The 19,521-nt window shown below is 41.4% G+C and overlaps 1 protein-coding gene across 1 annotated transcript in view; it reads left to right on the forward strand.

Annotated features, from left to right (window-relative positions):
- EPRS1 (glutamyl-prolyl-tRNA synthetase 1) overlaps nt 1-13,897 on the forward strand; it is an 85,766-nt gene extending 71,869 nt beyond the window's left edge. The window contains exons 29-32 of the mRNA XM_003419879.4: nt 3,151-3,311; nt 7,498-7,576; nt 13,372-13,436; nt 13,534-13,897. Coding sequence (XP_003419927.2) covers nt 3,151-3,311; nt 7,498-7,576; nt 13,372-13,436; nt 13,534-13,684 — 456 coding nt within the window. The 3' untranslated portion in view covers nt 13,685-13,897. The remainder of the gene's footprint in view (nt 1-3,150; nt 3,312-7,497; nt 7,577-13,371; nt 13,437-13,533) is intronic.
- Nucleotides 13,898-19,521: the final 5,624 nt, after the last annotated feature.

Raw genomic sequence — 19,521 nt, forward strand, 5'->3', positions numbered from 1 at the left:
GTTCTTTGGTTTTCCTTAGTCACTGGCCAGCTTTCGCATGCTTATGAGGCAATTGAAAGCACCGTAGCTTGGGTCAGGCACACCTTAGTCCTCAAAGTGACATCTTTGCTTTTTAGCACTTTAAAGAGGTTTCTCGCAGCCAATTTTCCCAGTGCAATGCATCTTTTGTTTTCTCGACTGCTGCTTCCATGGGTGTTGATTGTGGATCCAAGTAAAATGAAATCCTTGACAACCTGAATCTTGACACATTACTGGCATCCAATTCTAGAACCCATTTAGGCTTTGTCAGGTGTCCCACTAGTGTCCTTTTTATAGCAGAAGGGTCTAGCTGGAATTATGTGTTGCGTAGAGTTAGCACGTCTCGTTAGTTTGGAACAGTTTCTTGTTTTTTCTTTGATTATCGTGATCGTGACACATCACATTTCTCAGTAACCTTTGCATTCATTCATTCATTCATTCATTCATTTATATCTTTATGGACCCATAATTTTCAATATTATTCAATGGGTTATAATCCATTGCTATCATTTTTTACTTGGATCCTCAAAGTGCCTCCAGTTTTACCAGTAGGATCGCTAAAGCCTGGCCTTTGTGTCCTTTCGGTACATCCCTGTCATTCTTTGAGCATTTCCTTGCTTTCTAGGATGTTGTAGGCTTACTTGTATTTTCCTGCCCCAGCCCTGGAATTAGCCATATTGCTAAGAAGTCCTGGTTCTTTTTAGTGGAGAATGGTATTTAGAAGTCAAGATTTTAGTGCCGGGCGTACTCACTGCTAGCAGGCTGTCACTGCTCCCACCCTTCTCGGTAAACAGAGCTAAGAAGTATGTGTGTGTACCCATGGCCGTCGAGTTGGTGCTGACTCACAGTGACCCTGTAGGACAGAGTAGAGTTGCCCCACTGGGTTTCCAAGAAGCAGCTGGTGGATTTGAACTGCTCACCTTTTGGTTTAGCAGCCTGAGCTTTTAACCGCTGCACCACCAGGGCCCCCACATGTGTGTGTATAGGCATATAAAAAACACATATAGTCTCACGTTTACACTTATATTTCCATATCTATATATGTTGATTACCATGAATTCACATAAATACCTTCAATTAAAAAAAAAGTCACAGGGCTCATTCCAGTTTTCCCTGTCCCGTATTTGTAATTCCCTTTTCCGACAGAAACCTTGCTCCACTTATCCTTAATAGAGTTATTGAACCAGCCCGCCTGAATGTAACCAGCTTCCCACTGCCATTGCTGCCCACTCTTCTCATTCCCCTCGGTCCCTGTCACTTCATGCCAGCCTGTTGTCATGCGTGGATCCACTCTTCACCTGACGCGGGCTCTGGGCCACCACAGCTCTCCTGATCCAGGACACAACCCAGGCCTGTTGCATTGTCGTGTGTCTGTTTAGTTACCTTTAATCAGAAGTGGTTCCCGAGTCTTTATTTATGTCGTTCATTTCATTGAGATTTGTGTAAAGTATAGGTCAGTTATTTTTTAGAATATTCTTCAATTTTGGTGATTTTACTCTTTCTCTAAAATCACTCTCATCATGGCACTTTTTTTTCTGTTTCAGCTGAGAAATCATCTTCTTCTGACTTTCTGTATTGATTTTTATTATTTGTATGCATGTCCCAGTTACCTTACAAAACATATGAAAACAGGGTATATTTCCTCATCTTTTTAATCTTGTTGCAGTCAGCACTATACCTTATACGTGGGTACAGTGGTACATTAGATGAATAAATTTTAAAATAATGTAATATTTAGCATGCTATAGTTTGTTCCATAATGTTCATCATTATCTCATTTTTTAAAATAAGTCTCCTCTAGAAGTAAGTCAGGATTTCTAGAGTAGCATTTTAAAATTTCCCTTGTTTATGATTTAGGGAACTGCTTGACAGCTAAGCTGTGTCTAGAAACTCCTAGCTAGTAATTTGAGCATCCCAAATTAAGTTCAGAGGATCATTCATTCAAAAAGGAAAATTATCATAAACCTACTGTTATCAGGTAAGGTTCTAGGCCCTAAAAATGAGGCCCCCCTAAGTTTTAGAGATTTTAATCCCCTCATGGAGCAGATTCATTATATGTATTCAAGAGAATTGAGAACACTCACAAGGCTCTCAGTCAATCCTTAAGCTCTTTTCTGAAAATCAAAGAGTATAGGAGAATAGTTCTCAAAGTTTGGTCCCAAAACCAACAGCGTCAGTATCACTTGGGAACTTGTTCGTAGAAATATAAATTCTCAGGCCCTATTCCTGACTTGGAAACCCTGGTGGCATAGTGGTTAAGAGCTATGGCTGCTAACCATACGGTCGGCAGTTTGAATCCACCAGGTGCCCATTGGAAACTCTATCTGGCAGTTGTACTCTGTCCTGTAGGGACGTTATGAGTGGGAATCGACTCAATGGCAACGGGTTTGGTTTTCATACCTGACTTAGGAGCCTTGGTGGTGCAGTGGTTAAAGTAACTGAATGCTAACCAAAGGGGTGGTGGTTTGAAACCACCAGCAGCTCCATGGGAGAAAGATGTGGCAGCCTGCTTCCATAGAAGTTTATAGCATCGCTATGAGTAGGAATCGACTCAGTGGCAGTGGGTTTGGTTTTGGGGTTTATACCTGACTTCTTTAAGAAACTCTAAGGGTGGGGACCAGTAATCTGATTTAACAAACCCTCTAGGTGATTCTGGTTCCTGCTGAAGATGGAACATCCCGAGCTAGAGCTTCCCAACCAAAGCCCACCATCGTGCCATGAATGGGGCACAGATGTGCTGTGGCCCTGATCCCCTCAGTACTTGGGGGTGGCTTTAGCCTGAAGAAGCCTGCTCTGTTTAATCCAGTGTCCGCTACATGTAATTTTCTGTGTGTGCTGCTGTGTGAGAAAAATTGAGAGTGCTGATCCTAGATAATTACCGTCTGATGTCTTTCCATCGAGAGCCTCCTTAGCTCAGAAGCACTCGGGCAACAGATTTTTTCCTTAGGTAAATACCTTCTTATTGGTATAGGTTTGTGTAGTATCTAAGAAATATTACCTTTTTTTTTTTTTCTAATTTGGTGATGCAGTGTTTCTTGGATTTTTATGATTTATAGCCCACAAAGCCAGAAGATAAGTCTGCCTTCATGTGAAGACACGCATGTGTTATTGTCACGTCTTTTTGTTACACAGGGAGTTCCAGTTAGACTTGAAGTGGGACCACGTGACATGAAGAGCTGTCAGTTTGTAGCTGTCAGACGAGACACTGGAGAAAAGCTGACAGTCACCGAAAATGAGGCTGAGACTAAACTTCAAGCTCTTTTGGAAGACATCCACGTTAACCTGTTCACAAGGTTAGTTCCTTCGAATTGTCATTTATGTCTCTTGTCTTCATATACTACTCAGTCTTTGAAATCTATACCAAGGAATTCTTTGATTGCCCCACTTGAAGGAACAGCTCCCTCTCTGAACTCCCTTGGTACTTAATTAGTCCCCCTTTTTGGGTTTTGGCTTGTATTTGGTTATTTTTCCAAGTTTGCAGCGATGGACAACCTGTCACCTGTACTAATTTGAGTTAATTTCCGATCCAAGCTCTTATGACATATAAATGTGAGGGATTAAGGTGTTGATTTTTACCCACCGGGTACACACTAGCAGCACCTGGGATGCTTCAAAAAATACCAGTGCCTGAGCATCTCAAGAAATAGTGGTTTAATTGGTCTAGAGAGGACCTGGCCACTCTAGTGCTAAAAGCTGCCGGGTAATTATATACTGTACAGCAACGCTGAGAGCCTCCCGATTGTGATTGGGCTGGGGGGCGGTGGGGCTGAGGGCCGTGCTGATCTGTGGAGCCCTAGGGACCTGTTTAGAGTCACAGATCTTAGGACAGAGGCCCTGGGAAATTGGTGGCGTTGATGTGGCACTTACTTTTCTTTCCTGCCCACCCGGAGCAGAGAGAAAGGCCCACTGTTTTGGGGAATAGAGGTTCACTTTAGGGGAGGATGGTGCCTGTATTTTATTTATTCATTTATCTTCTAACACCCCTGCTAACTCACTTCAGGGGCAGTGGTGAATCAGTGGTAGAATTCTCACCTTCCGTGTGGACGGTGCACCTCAAGTGCAGTCACCACCAGTCAGTCCGTGGAGGTTTGTGTGTTGCTATGATGCTGAACAGGTTTCATGGGGCTTCTAGACTAAGACAGACTAGGAATAAAGGCCTGGCAGTCTGCTTCTAAAAATCAGCCAATGAAAACTCTGTGGATCCAGTCATGGGGCTGGTACAGGACCGGCAGCGTTTTCGCTCTATTGTCAGGGCCCAACTCCGCAGCAGCTAGCAACCACAACTCTCTTTAGGCCTCAAGAAGTCTTGCCTTGGGAGGAGTGAACTAGTTTTTGGCTTCATTGCTAACTTTGTGTGTTTTTAGGTAAGTGATTTTGCTTCTCTCAGCTTGCTTGCCCTGAAATGGGGCTGATAATAAGTATCTTGAAGGGTTATTTCAAGGATTCATTTGGTTTACAACTGAAAAAGTACATTTGAAGTTTGTTTGAACTCACAGCAGGTGGTAACGTCAGACAGAGATGAAATGTCAGGAAGCTGCCTGTCCCTGTTGCGAACATCCTAACAGGTCACTTTAGAGCAGTGGTTCTTTCCAGGGCTTTTTCCCTGGTCACCTAGGGGCTTTGAGAACACACACGTACCTGAGCCTCACACCTGGAACTCTGATTCATTGAGGTTCAGATAGGTTCTGGTTGTCTTAGTACTAAAGTGTTCTCTGTGTGATTCAGAAAACCCCCAGAAAAGCATTTTTTCACTGACATCTCTGTTCACTCCTACTCAGAAAACCCCCAGAAAAGCATTTTTTCACTGACATCTCTGTTCAATAAATGTGTTAATACAGTTACATAAAGGAGCGTTTTTTTCCCATGAGAAGCTATCAGTGAAAAGAACAAGAACCCTTATAAACATATTTTTTCAGTTGGCACTTTTATAAAGATTGCTTACACTTCTGTAAGCTCTTTGAGGACAGAATCTTTTTCTTATTCATTTAATTGTTATCTTCTGTGGTAATACAGAAGTTAGAATGCATGAGTAGGCACTCAGCAAATATTTGCCTGATGAATTTTTTAATTAAGTGATATTTTTATAGGAGAAGCTCTTACCCAACTTTTCGCCTCTCACTTACATCTGAGTCTTCTCTCTTTTTTTTTTAAATATGTGAGTTACTTATTAAATAGTTTGCATTTAGATAGTTTACTTTTAACAATGATTTTTTTATTTTTACATTTTTTTTCTATTAGGCATACATGCTCATTGTAAGAAAATTGTAAATACTAAAAAATAAAGAAAACATAAAACTGCCTGTAATGTTACTAGCCAGAGGTAATCAATGGGAACAGTTTGATATATGTCCTTCTGGTGTTTTATGAATGGTGAATGTGGGTGTATACCGTTGAGATCATATGTAAATTTAGATTATATTTTTTTATTTAACATGAGCTTGTCTTAATGGTAATAAGTTTTGATTTTGTCATTTTTTTTTAATCTTAGGTATTGCAGTGAGTATAAAATACATGTTCTTTGAATAAATCTAAGTTCTAGATAGAACCTTGTTAAGAAAAAAAGTGAGCTTAGCATAACACTGACTTTGATATTTTAAAAGGCATCAAATTATACTAGCTTGTGGGGAAACCCTTGTTTTTCGTAGTACAGAGAAACTAATGTATACATTAATTACATTAATATAATAAGGACATAACATGGGCCCTGTCAAAGGTTTGGATTGTTTCTAGGATTATGTAACCCACAAAAAAAAAAAAAAAAAATTTTTTTTTTTGGACTGTATTAATTTTATAACATGAAGTTATTGAACAGATATTTTTTGTTTAAAAAGTTCTGTATGAGTGGGTAGCCTAAGCTGCTATAACAAAAAGACCACCAAAGTTCAGGAGTTTAAAGAACAACTTCACCGTTCTTTCATGGAACAAATACATGTGAGGTGAGTGTTTCAGGTCTCTGGGTGGTTCTGCTTCTCACGGTTATGCAGGAACCCAAGTTATTTACATTTTATTGGCTCTGCCATCCCTAAGCGTCCTGGGTATGCACTTGGCTACTAAATAAAAGGTTGGCTTTTCTAATATAGCCAGTGGCACCTTGGAAAAAAGACCTGGTGATCTACCTCTGTGAGATAAAAAACAAAAAAAAACAAACCCGTTGTCATCAAGTCAATTCCGACTCCTAGTGACCCTTTAGCACAGAGTAGAACTGCCCCATAGGGTTTCCAGGGAGCGCCTGGTGGGCTTGAACCCCCAGCCTTTTGGCTAGCAACCATAGCTTTTAACCACAGTGCCGCTAGGATTTCCATCAGCTGTTGAAGACCCTATGGAGCGCAGGTCTACTCTGACACACATGGGGTCGCCACGAATCACAGTCAGTTCAATGGCAGCAGGTTTTGGTTTTCCGTCCCCTAGGCCTTGTTACTTAATACGGTCCAAACTAGATCACAGCCATGTCCATCCAGGTTATTACAGGTTGGGAGGTGGGAAGAACATGCAGGAGGCGTGCCCACTGTCTTAGAGGACCTTCCTCAGATGGCATTGCTGTGACTTAGTCACCTGGGCCCATCTCATACCAGGAGGCTGGGAACCAGAGTCCAGTTAGGTGCCTTGCAGGAAGGGGAAGCAGCTGCTGGTACAGCGTTCACATGATCTAAGCCCTGAGATTGAGTAAAGAAAAAGCATGTCTTCTATGTCTTAGTCACCCACATGGAAGACCCTCACGTGATGTATGAGGTTGAGTGTAGGAAAGAAGAGCATTTATTTATTTACATTTCTAAAACCTGAAGTTTTTATAAGGAGTTACATGGTATGTGATTATAACTTGAATAATGTTTTTTCCTTTTCAAAACACTTCTGTGCCTTTGTATTTGATTCTAATTAACTTGCTAGAATGCTTTTTTGATTTTATAGATGGGAAAACGAAGACCAGAGAGGATTAAAAAATAACCCCGAGCTTTTTTTTTTTTTAGTAAGTAGGATGGCCAGGACTGGAACGCTGGTCAGTGCAGATCTAGTACCAGTTACCAAGTAGGTGTCGCCCACTGTGTTTGGCACGTTGCTCATGGATTTCATGTTCGCAGCAGTGCAGCGAGGAAGTGGCTGGGATGACTGGAGATGACTGGTAGTGACAAAGTGAAGATTCACATTGAGCTCTTCTGACTTCCAGGTTATCGTTCCTTCATTAAGTTGTGCTTACCTGTTGCCATCAAGTCGATTCTGACTCATAGTGACCCTGTAGGACAAAGTAGAACCACCCCATAGGGCTTCCAAGGCTGTGATCCTTACAAAAGCAGACTGCCAGTTCTTTCTCCTGTGGACCCGCAGGGGGCTGAGAACTGCTGACCTTTCAGTCAGCAGCTGAGCACTTTAATCACTGCACCATCAAGGCTTCTTAAGATATGTTTAGCTTATGTATTTTGTTAAAAAGAGCTTTGTCACGCTTGTAAGAAAAATGATGTATTCTCTCTAATTTTAATTTGGTAGGGCTTTTGAAGACCTAAAGACCCATATGGTCGTGGCAGATACAATGGAAGACTTTCAGAAGGTACTAGACTCTGGAAAGGTAAGAGAATTTTGAAAAGTTTTGAATGTAAAGATATTTCACTGAATCTTATTTTAAGACTCATTGAGTTAATGCCTGGTATTATCATACAAACCCACCTACCCATTGCCATTGAGTCGATTCCGACTCATAGCAACCCTGTAGGACAGAGTAGAACTGCCCCATAGTTTCCAAGGAGCGCCTGGCAGATTTGAACTCCTGCCTTTTTGGTTAACAGCCATAACACTTAACCACTGAGCCGCCAGGGTTTCTAGTCATACAAAGGAATTATGTTACTCGGCATTATATACTCTCCATTTTCCACTGGCTTTCCAAAGCATTCAAACCTTCTGTCGTTTTTGAATAACACTGTGTGAACTGATTACGTCTAAGCTTTTTCTTAGGCCTGATATACTGGCTAAACAACCTTCCTTATCTGTTACCACTAGTCTTCGTGACTTTTTTCTTTCAGTTAGATGGAAGTTCCTAGTGTAGGCATTGTTCTAGCCTAAGGTGGTGTGCGTTTCCTGAAACAAGCTGTGAAAAGTCAGTGTCTTTCCACCCCCTGGCCATGTATCCTTATCCAGATCTTAATTGGTCGAATTTCTGAGTAACATGGGAAGAAGAGAATCATTGCACGTGTCTAAACCTGCTTGTCAGGATGAGTGGATACTTCTGGCTCCTTAAAACTACCTAGGCTTTTGTTGTTAGGTAGCTGATGGCTCTTTAAGATTCCATAGAGTTTACGTACTGTGTGTATGCAGCTGCTCCTAGCCTAAACCGTTACTTGTTATGAGGAAGTGATCTTGATCTTCAAAATTATTAATTACTAGGACAGATCACTTAGGAACTTCAGTATTCTGACTGATATACGTGTTTAAATATACAACTCACTCTCTGTCCCCAGGTTACATGTAAGGAAACCATGGCCCAGAATCTAACTGGACTTCCTCAAACCACACAGAGGCACAGCTAGTGCTAAAATTTCGATCCCTCTTCTAACTCAGTTTAATGCACTTTTCTCTTTATCAATTTTTTTTTTTTAATTCATGCTGAGAATATAAGGCAAACTATTAATTGTTTTTTATGGTCTTAACCAGTTAATATATCTCTGATTCCATGAGCTGGGTAAGTTAATTAATCTCTCTGGTTCTCAGTTTGCTCATCTGTAAAATGAGGTCAAAGTAATCTCAGAATTATCTTCAGATCAGTAATCCTACAGTATTTAATCTCTTGTTATTCCCGGTTTATTTCCTGTGAAATCTTCCACTTTTCTGGGTTCCATAATCTGTCACTTGACTCAAATTGCCTACTTCTAATACCAGGCTAGAGAATGGATGGCCATCTGACACAGTGTGTATTTTTCCTCTTACTGTAATTTATTTTTGATTATTTTTTTATTCCATTAAGTATTGAATCGTTTCATTTCCTTCATTATAGAAATATGGTAGTCACTCTTGCAGTATAATGAAAGACATTGCATAAGAGTTAATAAATCAATAGAGTAACTGACATACCAGTTCATCTGTTGCTGTCACAGAAATGTATCTAGGGGAACCATATCTTTTATTCTAGTGTTAGATAAGCTACTGAAGAGGTTTCACCATCTGTTCTAAGAGCATAGGGTGTCGAGTTGTATGTCCAAAGAGCACATGGGGATCAGAAAACAAGCTTCTTTCTTGTATGTAGTAGCTACTTCCACCACCCCCTCGCATTACCTCGTGTTGGGCAGAGTGGATGTGTTGACCGAAAACCAAACTATCAGAAATAAAATTGTATTTACTAGCAGGAGAGAAGGAAGAAGGGAGCTTTGGAACTTGAATGTAGGTGAAAGCTTGACTTTTCTGCTCTTCCCTATTGGTATAAGTGGGAAAAAAAAATTTTTTTAATTTTTATACCACTGATTTATAGGACTTGATTTTAGTCAATTTGTCATGGGGAGTGCCTTAGTGTTGCTATAACAGAAATACCACAAATGGATGGCTTTAACAGACAAATTTATTCTCTCACAGTTTAGGAGGCTAGAGTCCAAACTCGGGGTGCCAGCTCTAGGGGAAGGCTTACTCTCTCTCTGTCAGCTCTGGGGAAGGCTTTCTCTCTCTGTGTCGGCTCTAGGGGAAGGCTTTCTCTCTCTCTGTGGGCTCTAGGGGAAGGCTTTCTCTCTCTCTGTGGGCTCTAGGGGAAGGCTTACTCTCTCTCTGTCAGCTCTGGGGAAGGCTTTCTCTCTCTGTGTCGGCTCTAGGGGAAGGCTTTCTCTCTCTCTGTGGGCTCTAGGGGAAGGCTTTCTCTCTCTCTGTGGGCTCTAGGGGAAGGCTTACTCTCTCTCTGTCAGCTCTGGGGAAGGCTTTCTCTCTCTCTGTGGGCTCTAGGGGAAGGCTTTCTCTCTCTCTGTGGGCTCTAGGGGAAGGCTTTCTCTCTCTCTGTCAGCTCTGGGGAAGGCTTTCTCTCTCTCTGTCAGCTCTGGGGAAGGCTTTCTCTCTCTCTGTCAGCCCTGGGGAAGGCTCTCTCTCTCTCTATGGGCTCTAGGGGAAGGCTTTCTCTCTCTCTGTCAGCTTTGGGGAAGGCTTTCTCTCTCTGTGTCGGCTCTAGGGGAAGGCTTTCTCTCTCTCTTTGTGGGCTCTAGGGGAAGGCTTTCTCTCTCTGTGTCGGCTCTAGGAGAAGGCTTTCTCTCTCTCTGTCAGCTCTGGGGAAGGCTTTCTCTCTCTCTGTCAGCTCTAGGGGAAGGCTTTCTCTCTCTGTGTTGGCTCTAGGGGAAGGCTTTCTCTCTCTGTCAGCCCTGGGGAAGGCTTTCTCTCTCTCTGTCAGCTCTGGGGAAGGCTTTCTCTCTCTGTGTCGGCTCTAAGGGAGGGCTCTCTCTCTGTCGGCTCTAGGGGAGGGCTTTCTCTCTCTTTGTCTGCTCTGGGAAGGCTTTCTGTCTCTGTCTGCTCTGGGAAGACTTTCTCTCTCTGTGTGGGCTCTAGGGGAAGGCTTTCTCTCTCTCTGTCAGCTCTGGGGAAGGCTTTCTCTCTCCGTGTTGGCTCTAGGGGAAGTCTCTCTCTGCATTGGCTCTAGAGGAGGGCTTTCTCTCTCTTTGTCGGCTCTGGGGAAGGCTTTCTCTCTGTCTGCTCTGGGGAAGGCTTTCTCTCTCTCTGTCAGCTCTAGGGGAAGGCTTTCTCTCTGTCAGTTCTGGGGAAGGTCCTTGTCTCCTTTCAACATCTGTGTCCCTGGCATCCCTTGGAGAGCTCCAGATGTCTTGGCATCAATCATCCCCTGGTCTAGGAGGTTCTCAGCGCAGGAACCCTGGGTCCAAAGGATGTGCCCCACCCCTGGCTCTTCTTTCTTGGTAGTACTGAGGTCTCTGTCTGCTTGCTTCTCCTTTTATCACTTGTATGATAAAAGGTGATGCAGGCCACACCCCAGGGAAACTCTCCTTACATGGGATCAGGGCTGTGACTGAAGCAAGGATGTTGCGTCCCACCCTAATCTTCTTTAACATAACCTAATCTTGCTTCATTAACCACAGGCAGAGATTAGGATTTACAACATGGAGGACAATTACATCAGATCACAAAATGGAGGACAACCACACAATACTGGGAATCATGGCCTAGCCAAGTGGACAAATATTTTTGGGGAATACGATTCAACCCATGACAGGGAGGATTTTAATTAAATGAAAAATAAATATTATATATAAATAATATATACGTATTTTATAGTTTCCATACATTGCTCATGTACTTTATTGACCACTATAATTTTTGAGCATTGGTATTTCTCACCATTAACATTTGCTGCTTAAAGAATTTAAGAAATTACATACTGCAAAAGATTTATGTCTTTTTAAAACATAGATGTAGAAGTAATAAAAAATTAAAAACCTTTCCATGGCTGAATAAATAACCTAAAAATACACACTGTCCTTGCATATTAACGAATGGCGTGCATAAATGACGAGATACTTCAAGTCTTACCACTTAAACCTTCATTTGAAGCTAGAAAAAAGATACAATTTTTACAAAATTTACTGTTTATAAGTCCAAATATACTTAATAAAATCTTTACATGGTTTTGTTCACATGCCATGACCATTTTAATTTTAAAATTTTTGCATTATTATTATAGAAAGACAAATCTTCTCAAAGCTTAGTATTTTTTCTTAAAAGAAAATGAGACTTCACTGTAAAATGGTTAAAGTTATGAAAAATATACCCATAAGTTTTTGTAAGTTAAATTTTCAAAGAAACCAATTTTCGATTTATTACCCAAAGAGATTCTTTGTAATTAAGTCTTAATATTTTTATCATTGCGTAATTAGAGACTGTTATAAAGTTCCCCCCTTTCTATCTTTTATAGTGAATTTAAGCAGTATTTTTATGAATGTATATTTTTCATGTTTTTTATTTGTCTAAATGCTAATGATTTATCAAGTGTCAATACAGGAAAGTAACTTTGTGTTATTTCTCAGCTCTCATAGCTTTAGGTTTGTATTTGCTTCCGTTTTCTTTTTGCACAAATAATATCTATATTAAAATTAAAAAATAAAAAAAAAACGTATTATTGCCACTGCTGCCACATCCCCTCACCCTCCTGCTCCCACCTCCCAGGATTTTCCTAGGAAATTATCAGCTCTTTATTGGCCTGAGACGGATTATCAAAATAACAGGTTGTCTACTTTGGGGACTAGGCTAACACATTTTACTGAGGGAACGTAAAAGGCTTAAATAACTAACACTTTCTCATCCCGCAGTACTGTTCACCGGATGAACTGCTCTGTCTCCCTAACTTCCCAATCTCTGTTTCACCTTACTTCTCATTAGAGAAGGCCTTTGAGACCTTTACCTAAATCCCAAAAGCAGGGACAGGTTTGCAGGAGGGACTTTTTGTTTGAGCGTGGAATGTATGGCTGGGGATGTTGAACGGAAGTTGATGTGGAAGCTGGATAACCTCCCAGCCGTTTATCAGCTGGGTATTCCTGACGTGTGGGGATGACCCACACCTTGGCTGTCCGTACTGTTAACGTTGGTCTCCGGGGATTTTTTACAGGACTATTACATAATTGTTACGTCAGGCAAACCCCGTTTTGAAATAGGCTCACTATGAAAATTTTATTATTCATAACTGGAAGGAATCTTAATGCTTGTCTAGTCCAACATTAGAAAGGAAAACCAAGGACTAGAGATTTTCACACAGGTAGTGAATTTCGAAATTTCAATAAAATCCCAGGACTCCTGATTGTGCCCGTTATTTTATGTGGTCTCACAGTGAAAAAAGGCAGGGTTTCTTTTTCCATATAAGAGGATTTTTGACCTTCAAATACCCTTGGACTTTAAAAAATGAATCACTTACCCTACCATGTTGAGACAGTTGTGACATAAAGTGAGGATTATCTGATTTTTAGTAACACTTTAGGAATCCATTTACTGTTTGTAATCTCCCTTTTATCCACCCGATCACCACTTCCATGGGGAGAGCAGGCGGTGGTACAGAATTGAAGAAGGAGTTACACTTGAGTCTAGGCTCAGGTCTGCTCACCCCTCATTCATCTCTGTGGCATCACTCTGTAGACAGGTTACTGGGACATTTTCATGTATTGCAAAGACATCTTTCTTGTGCCTTGATGTTCTGTAATATATAAAAACTGGAGAGAAACACTTTTTTCTACCTCTTAATGCCTTCTGAGCAAAGTCCCTGGCAGGTTTGCAAAGGTCTCATAGCCTAAAAAAGACTGGACGCCTATCCTTGTAGCTCGTAAGTTTAATAGAGAAGTCAAGTGTTACCTTTTGTAGAAGAGAAGGCGTTACCAAATGCTGACTGTTTTTTCTTTTTCTTATTAGATTGCTCAGATTCCATTCTGTGGAGAAATTGACTGTGAAGACTGGATCAAAAAAACCACTGCCAGGTAAATGCAATTAACAGGTAAAATGTTTGTGGTGTTGCAGTGAACAGGAGTAGAAGTGTATCACATAAATTCATGGACTTCTTGTTTTTTATTTCAGGGATCAAGATATTGAACCTGGTGCTCCATCCATGGGCGCTAAAAGTCTCTGCATCCCCTTCAAACCACTCCGTGAGCTGCAGCCTGGAGCCAAGTGTATCTGTGGCAAGGCCCCCGCCAAGTACTACACCTTGTTTGGCCGTAGTTACTAAGGGATAAAACGAAACCCCTGTCGACTGTCCTCCTCACTTTTTAAGAAATTGGTACTGTTATCTTCCCAGATATAGCCAATATTTTGTTTTTTTTAAATAAAAGTTCTAAAAGCAAGTATATAAAACAAACAGCTATTCTTATGCCTAAATTAACAGTGAAAAAAAAAAAGACTTTCTGTAAACAACCCAATAATAAATATCATGAATTAATAATGTTTTATGTATTCTTTTGTTTCTGAAATACCTGCATTACATGCTACACGGAAATCCCTTTGAAGGAGAAGCATGTAGTCGATCCGCATTATTCACAGATTCCGTATTTGTAAATTTGTCTATTTACTGAAATTGATTTGCAACCCCAAAATTGATACTTGTGGTGCTTCCGCAGTCACATTTGGACATGTGCAAAGTTGTGACGGTCAGAGTCCTCAGAGGCTCAGGTTCCCAGCTGACCCAGCAAAGCGACCCTCCGCCTTCTCCTTTCAGTTCTCCTATTGGAAACAAGCGTCCTCCTCACGGGCTACTTCTTGCCGTGTTTCCTCATTTTTGTGCTGATTTCACTGTTTAAAACAGCCCCTTGGCACAGTGCTGAAGGCGCTGCTAGTGTTCCTAAGCACAGGAAGGCTGTATTGTGCCTTACAGAGAAAAACTTGTGTGTTAGATAAGCTTTGTTCAGGCATGAGTTATAGTGCTGCCAGCTATGAGTTCAACGTTAGTGACTCAGCAGTACATATTAAATAAGGTATCTTTAAAAAATACATAAAACAAGGTTATGTATTGACTGCTGGGTGAAAATGGACCCGTGATCTCAGGTACCTAACCTGGTTTTTTTGCTGGGAGCAGTGGCTTAGCATTCACTAACTCAGTATTCATGGTGACTTTATACAACGTAATTCCTGTGAATGGTGAATCGCTGTGACTAAAACCCAGGTAACTCTTCCTGATCTAAGCGCTCCGTGTGTCGTCTCAGACCTTGAACCACCAGCCACCTTCTTTTTCTTATAACTTGAAGCACTTCCTTTCCATAGCTCTTTCTACTGAATCTAAAATTGCCCTAAATCTTTCTGTTTAAAAGAAAACCACAAATGGTGGGAAAAAAGCACGCTCTTCCTTGAACTTCTCTCTCCCTCCAGTTGCTGTCTGCTCTTCATCAAAAGTCACGGTTTCTGAAAGTGACCCCCCTCCTCATTTCTCCTTGCCCTGCCCTTTCCTCGGCTGCCTCTGCCCCCACCGCACCACGGTGTTCACCACCATCAGCGAAGACGCTCATGACCAAGGCCAACATTCACGTCTCAGGGCTTCTTTTTCCGTATCTCTCTGCTGCATTTGGTACTCTTTATTAAAATTACCCCTGTGACTCTTTTTTAAGTATGTGTCTCTTTCCTTGGCCTGTTCCTTAGATGTTGGTGGACCACACTTCCATACTTGGCCGTCTTCCTGCTACCTAATCAGCCTCATATAATCCCATGGTTTTAAATAACATTAATTGGGTGATGAATCCAACATTTTTATCTCTAGGTTTGAGCTCTGGACTTTTATTCCAACTGCATACTGAAGTATTTTGAGTGTTCCATGAACATTTCAGGTCAGGTCAGCATGTCCCAAAAACCTCATTTCATCCTCCAGCCCCAGACCTGCTCCTCCTATAGTATTTCCTGCCTGGGAGATTGTAACTGCCGAAGTATACCCAGTAACCCAAGCAAGAAGCCTGAGAGCCATTCTAGGCAGCCCCACCAATGCACACATTCCTTCCACCAGCACAACATACTGCTGTTACTTTTCGTTTCTCCTGGGTTTCCCTTTCATTGTTGCTAGTTGTTGTTGAGTGGTGACCTTACGTATAACAGAACGAAATGTTGCCCGGTCCTGCACCATCCTGACGATCGTTGGTATGCTCTATTGTTGTATCATCTTCTAGCAGTGTATCAAAAATATTCTGTTGTGATCCATAGGGTTTGATTGGCTAATTTTTAGAAATAGATCAGGAGGCCTTTTTTCTTAGTCTGGGAGCTCTGCTAAAACCTGTCCCCACCATGGGTGACCTGCTGGTATTTGAAATACCAGTGGCATAACGTCTGGCATCATAACTACATGCAAGCTGCCACAGAAGGACAGACAGATGGGTGGTGGTGGTCCCCTTGCATAGTTCTCTAGATTTTATTCAAACACTGTTACCTCTTGTGTTGATCACTACGATGGCCCCAGTCTCATCTCCAGGCCAGCCTTCACATTACCAGTGGTGTTTTGTTTTTTCTCTGCTAGTGTGCAATTTCTGGACATGTTTTTCCTCCCCTGAACATTCTTCCGTGGCTCACCACCACTTACAGGATAAAATTTCAACCTTTTGGTCTAGTTGATCCTACCTAGCCAGTCTCATCTACCAGTCCAGCACTGTCCTTGGCAATCTAGCCATTTGGAGCTTCCTGTAAACAACGTGGTGTTTCCTGTCCCGTTCCTTTGCGTGTAATGCCTTTCACCCTTCATTTCTAGTCTATGTAGTAAGCTCTTAGTTTACACACTGTTCCAATCCTCTCCCACTTGGCAGCGATAAATACTCCAGTAAAGGGAAATGACTTCGAAAAGAATGTGGATTTTGCGCTGGGCTTCGAAGGATGAGTAGAATTTTAATAAACGGAGGAGGAGGAATGACAGTCCAAGTAGAGGGAAGAGCAGGTACAAAGATGTGAAAGTACATGCTATGTGTGAAAGAAGCGAAACACTATTCAGATAGGAAGGTCAGATGAAAGCGGATTAAATATATATGCTTTCAAGACTAATGTTTTCAGTATGTGCATTCATATTCCTAGCTTAATGAGTGACTGAAATAACCTGGGCCACATTATGGTATTCAGGGTCACAATTTCTTGCTAACGGCAGTTCAGAATGCTTTATTGTATTCGCCTCTCCTTAGTAGCCGTGTAAACTTCCTGTTTCTCCAGTTGTAAAATGGAGGGAAGTCTAATACCTACCTCATAGTTACTCTACCTCATAGAGTTACTACCTCATAGTTACTCTACCTTATAGACCTCATAGAGGTACTCTACCTCGTAGAATTATTACCTCACAGAGTTATTCTACCTCATAGTTACTGTACCTCATAGAGTTACTCTACCTCATAAAGTTACTGTACCTCATAGTTACTCTACCTCATAAAGTTACTGTACCTCATAATTACCTCACAGTTACTCTACCTCTTAGTTACTGTACCTCATAAAGTACATAGAACAGCACCAAGCACATAAGTAATAAATAATAGCTATAATTTTATAATTATGATGATGATGATGATGCAGGGTCAGCTGGAAGCTGCTTCTAAAATATAGCTGTAGTGTAGTTAGTAACATTAGTTCTTTTTTGCAAATCAATATAAATGGTTTCAGGGGACAGGTTTTTTTGTTTTGTTTTGTTGTGATTTGTTTTTTGTCCTGTCCATGACAAAAGCCTGAAAAAATGGATCAGAGACTAATAACCATTGCCTTTGTACAAAAAAAAAAAATTTTTTTTTTTTTTTTTGTGCTGTAGTCCCCAGCCACTTCAGAGGTGATAACTTGGATCCACAATCAACGCCCATGGAAGCAGCAGTGAAGAAACCAAACAGCGTATTGCATTGGTCAAATGTGCAAAAGACTTCTTTAAAATGTTAAAAAGCAAAGATGTCGCTTCGAGGACTGAGGTGTGCCTGACCCAAGTCTTGGTGTTTTTCAATCGCCTCATATGCATGAAAAAGCTGGACAAAGAATAAGGAAGACTGAAGAAGAATCGATGCCTTTGAATTATGATGTTGGTGAAGAATACTGAATATACCATGGACTCCCAGAAAGAACGAACAAACCTGTCTTGGAAGAAGTACAGCCAGAAGGCTCCTTAGAAGCAAGGATGGCGAGGCTTCGTCTCACGTACTCTGGACATGTTATCAGAAGGGATCAGTCCCTGGAGAAGGACATCATGCTTGGCAAAGTAGAGAGTCAGTGAAAAGAGGAAGACTGTCAACAAGATGGGTTGACGCAGTGGTTGTAACAATAAGCTGAAGCATAGGAAAGATTGTGAGGATAGTGCAGGACCAGGCAGTGTTTCATTCTGTTGTACACAGGGTCACTCTGAGTCAGAACTGACTCAATGGCACCTAACAACAGCAAACTTTGAACGTATTTCTATTTTTATGATGCAGAGGCATATCCCCAGGCTATTCTTTAAAGCTTCAGAACTAATCACAGAAAAGCTTGAAGTTTGCTGCTCTAAAAAAATTCACTATTTAAAGGAACTCTACAGTAATTATGTGTTGTCCTTGAGTGGTGCAAACAATTTGCACCCCACTACTAACCTAAAAGTTAGTGGTTCAAACCCACCCAGTAGCACCACAGAAGAAAGGCCTATTGATCTGCTTTTGTTAGGATTACAGCCAAGAAAACCCTATGGAGCTGTTCTGCTCTGACACGTATGAGGTCACCATAATCGACTCCATAGCCGCTGGCTTTCGTTTGCCATAATTAAGGAAGGAGCCCTTTACCCACAATGCACCTCTGATAAATTAGTATTTTCTGAAAGTGAAGTTTAGCTAAAATAGGAAAACTTTTCTGAACTTCTTAAGAGTGGTAGTGCTTTTCAAGATAGTGCATGAATCTCAGTCCAAACCAAGAGCATCCAAAGGATACTCTTAAAGTGTCCTTTAAGAAATAAGAACACTAATTTATTTAAGGTGTCGGTCATTAACTGGCCATATCGCTGGCAGTCACAAAAGTGGTTATGAGCATAGTGTTCACGGCAGCATAAAGAAAGCAAACAGGCCTCTGTACATTACTACTACTGGCTCTGCACCTGGGACTGTCGGTGTGCCAACATTACGTCCACTAGAGTGTATTTAAAATAGTTCTTAATTATGCCAGTAAGTCGTATGAAGTGTCTGAGAAATGGACAGAAACAGCAACTCGCTTGACCTGCTAGTGGCGAGGCTTTGAGTCTTGAGATCAGCAGAAGAAGAACACTTTATAAACAAGCAAGGACACAGCATTTTGATCAGACAGTCTGGGCAGTTCGCCCTATTTACATCTGATTCTAGTTAATATTAATCATCTGCCATGTCACGGTGGTGTTCATGGATTGTTGTTTTAAAATTGGCAAATAGCATTAAAAGGTTGGGGAAGCAGCTATCACCATCCTGTTATTTTTAAACGTATCTTTGGCCCTTTGCTTGTCAGTTCTGTGCCCAGAAAATGCTACCCATTTGTTTAGGCAACAAATAAACTTGAGTGTCTGCTCCGTGCACAGTGCCAGAGGTTAGGGCGAGTGATATTTTTCCCTCTTCTTAGCTGTATCTCCTTGAAGCAGTTGTGTTTCAGATGCAAGAACAGGCAATCAGTGGTGAACAAGGAGATGGGGCAGTGAACTGTGGCTGAGCGTTGTTGCTAAGACGGGATCCTCCCTGCCGCTAAGAGCTGCAGTTTGAGAACTACCCTTCTATATGTGAGATGATAATACATGAAAAATTAAACCTACTCTGCCACACCATCAGGCTTAAAATAGTAGCTATAAACCCATTTCCTTGTGACTCAGTGTTGTCGTTGTTCTTAGGTGCCATTGAGTCAGTTCTGACTCATAAGCGACCCTATGTACAACAGAACAAAACACTACCCGGTCCTACACCATCCTCACAATCATTGTTACGTTTGAGCTCATTGTTGCAGCCACTGTGTCAATCCATCTCTTCAAGGGTCTTCATCTTTTTCACAGATTCTTTACCACTTACGATACCCTTCTCCAGGGACTAGTTCCTCCCGATAATATGTCCAAAGTGCGTGAGACAAAGTCTGAAATGGAATGGTATTGGCCATTTTGAATCA

The sequence above is a fragment of the Loxodonta africana genome, chromosome 25 (assembly GCF_030014295.1).
Source record: "Loxodonta africana isolate mLoxAfr1 chromosome 25, mLoxAfr1.hap2, whole genome shotgun sequence".
Lineage (NCBI taxonomy): Eukaryota > Metazoa > Chordata > Mammalia > Proboscidea > Elephantidae > Loxodonta > Loxodonta africana.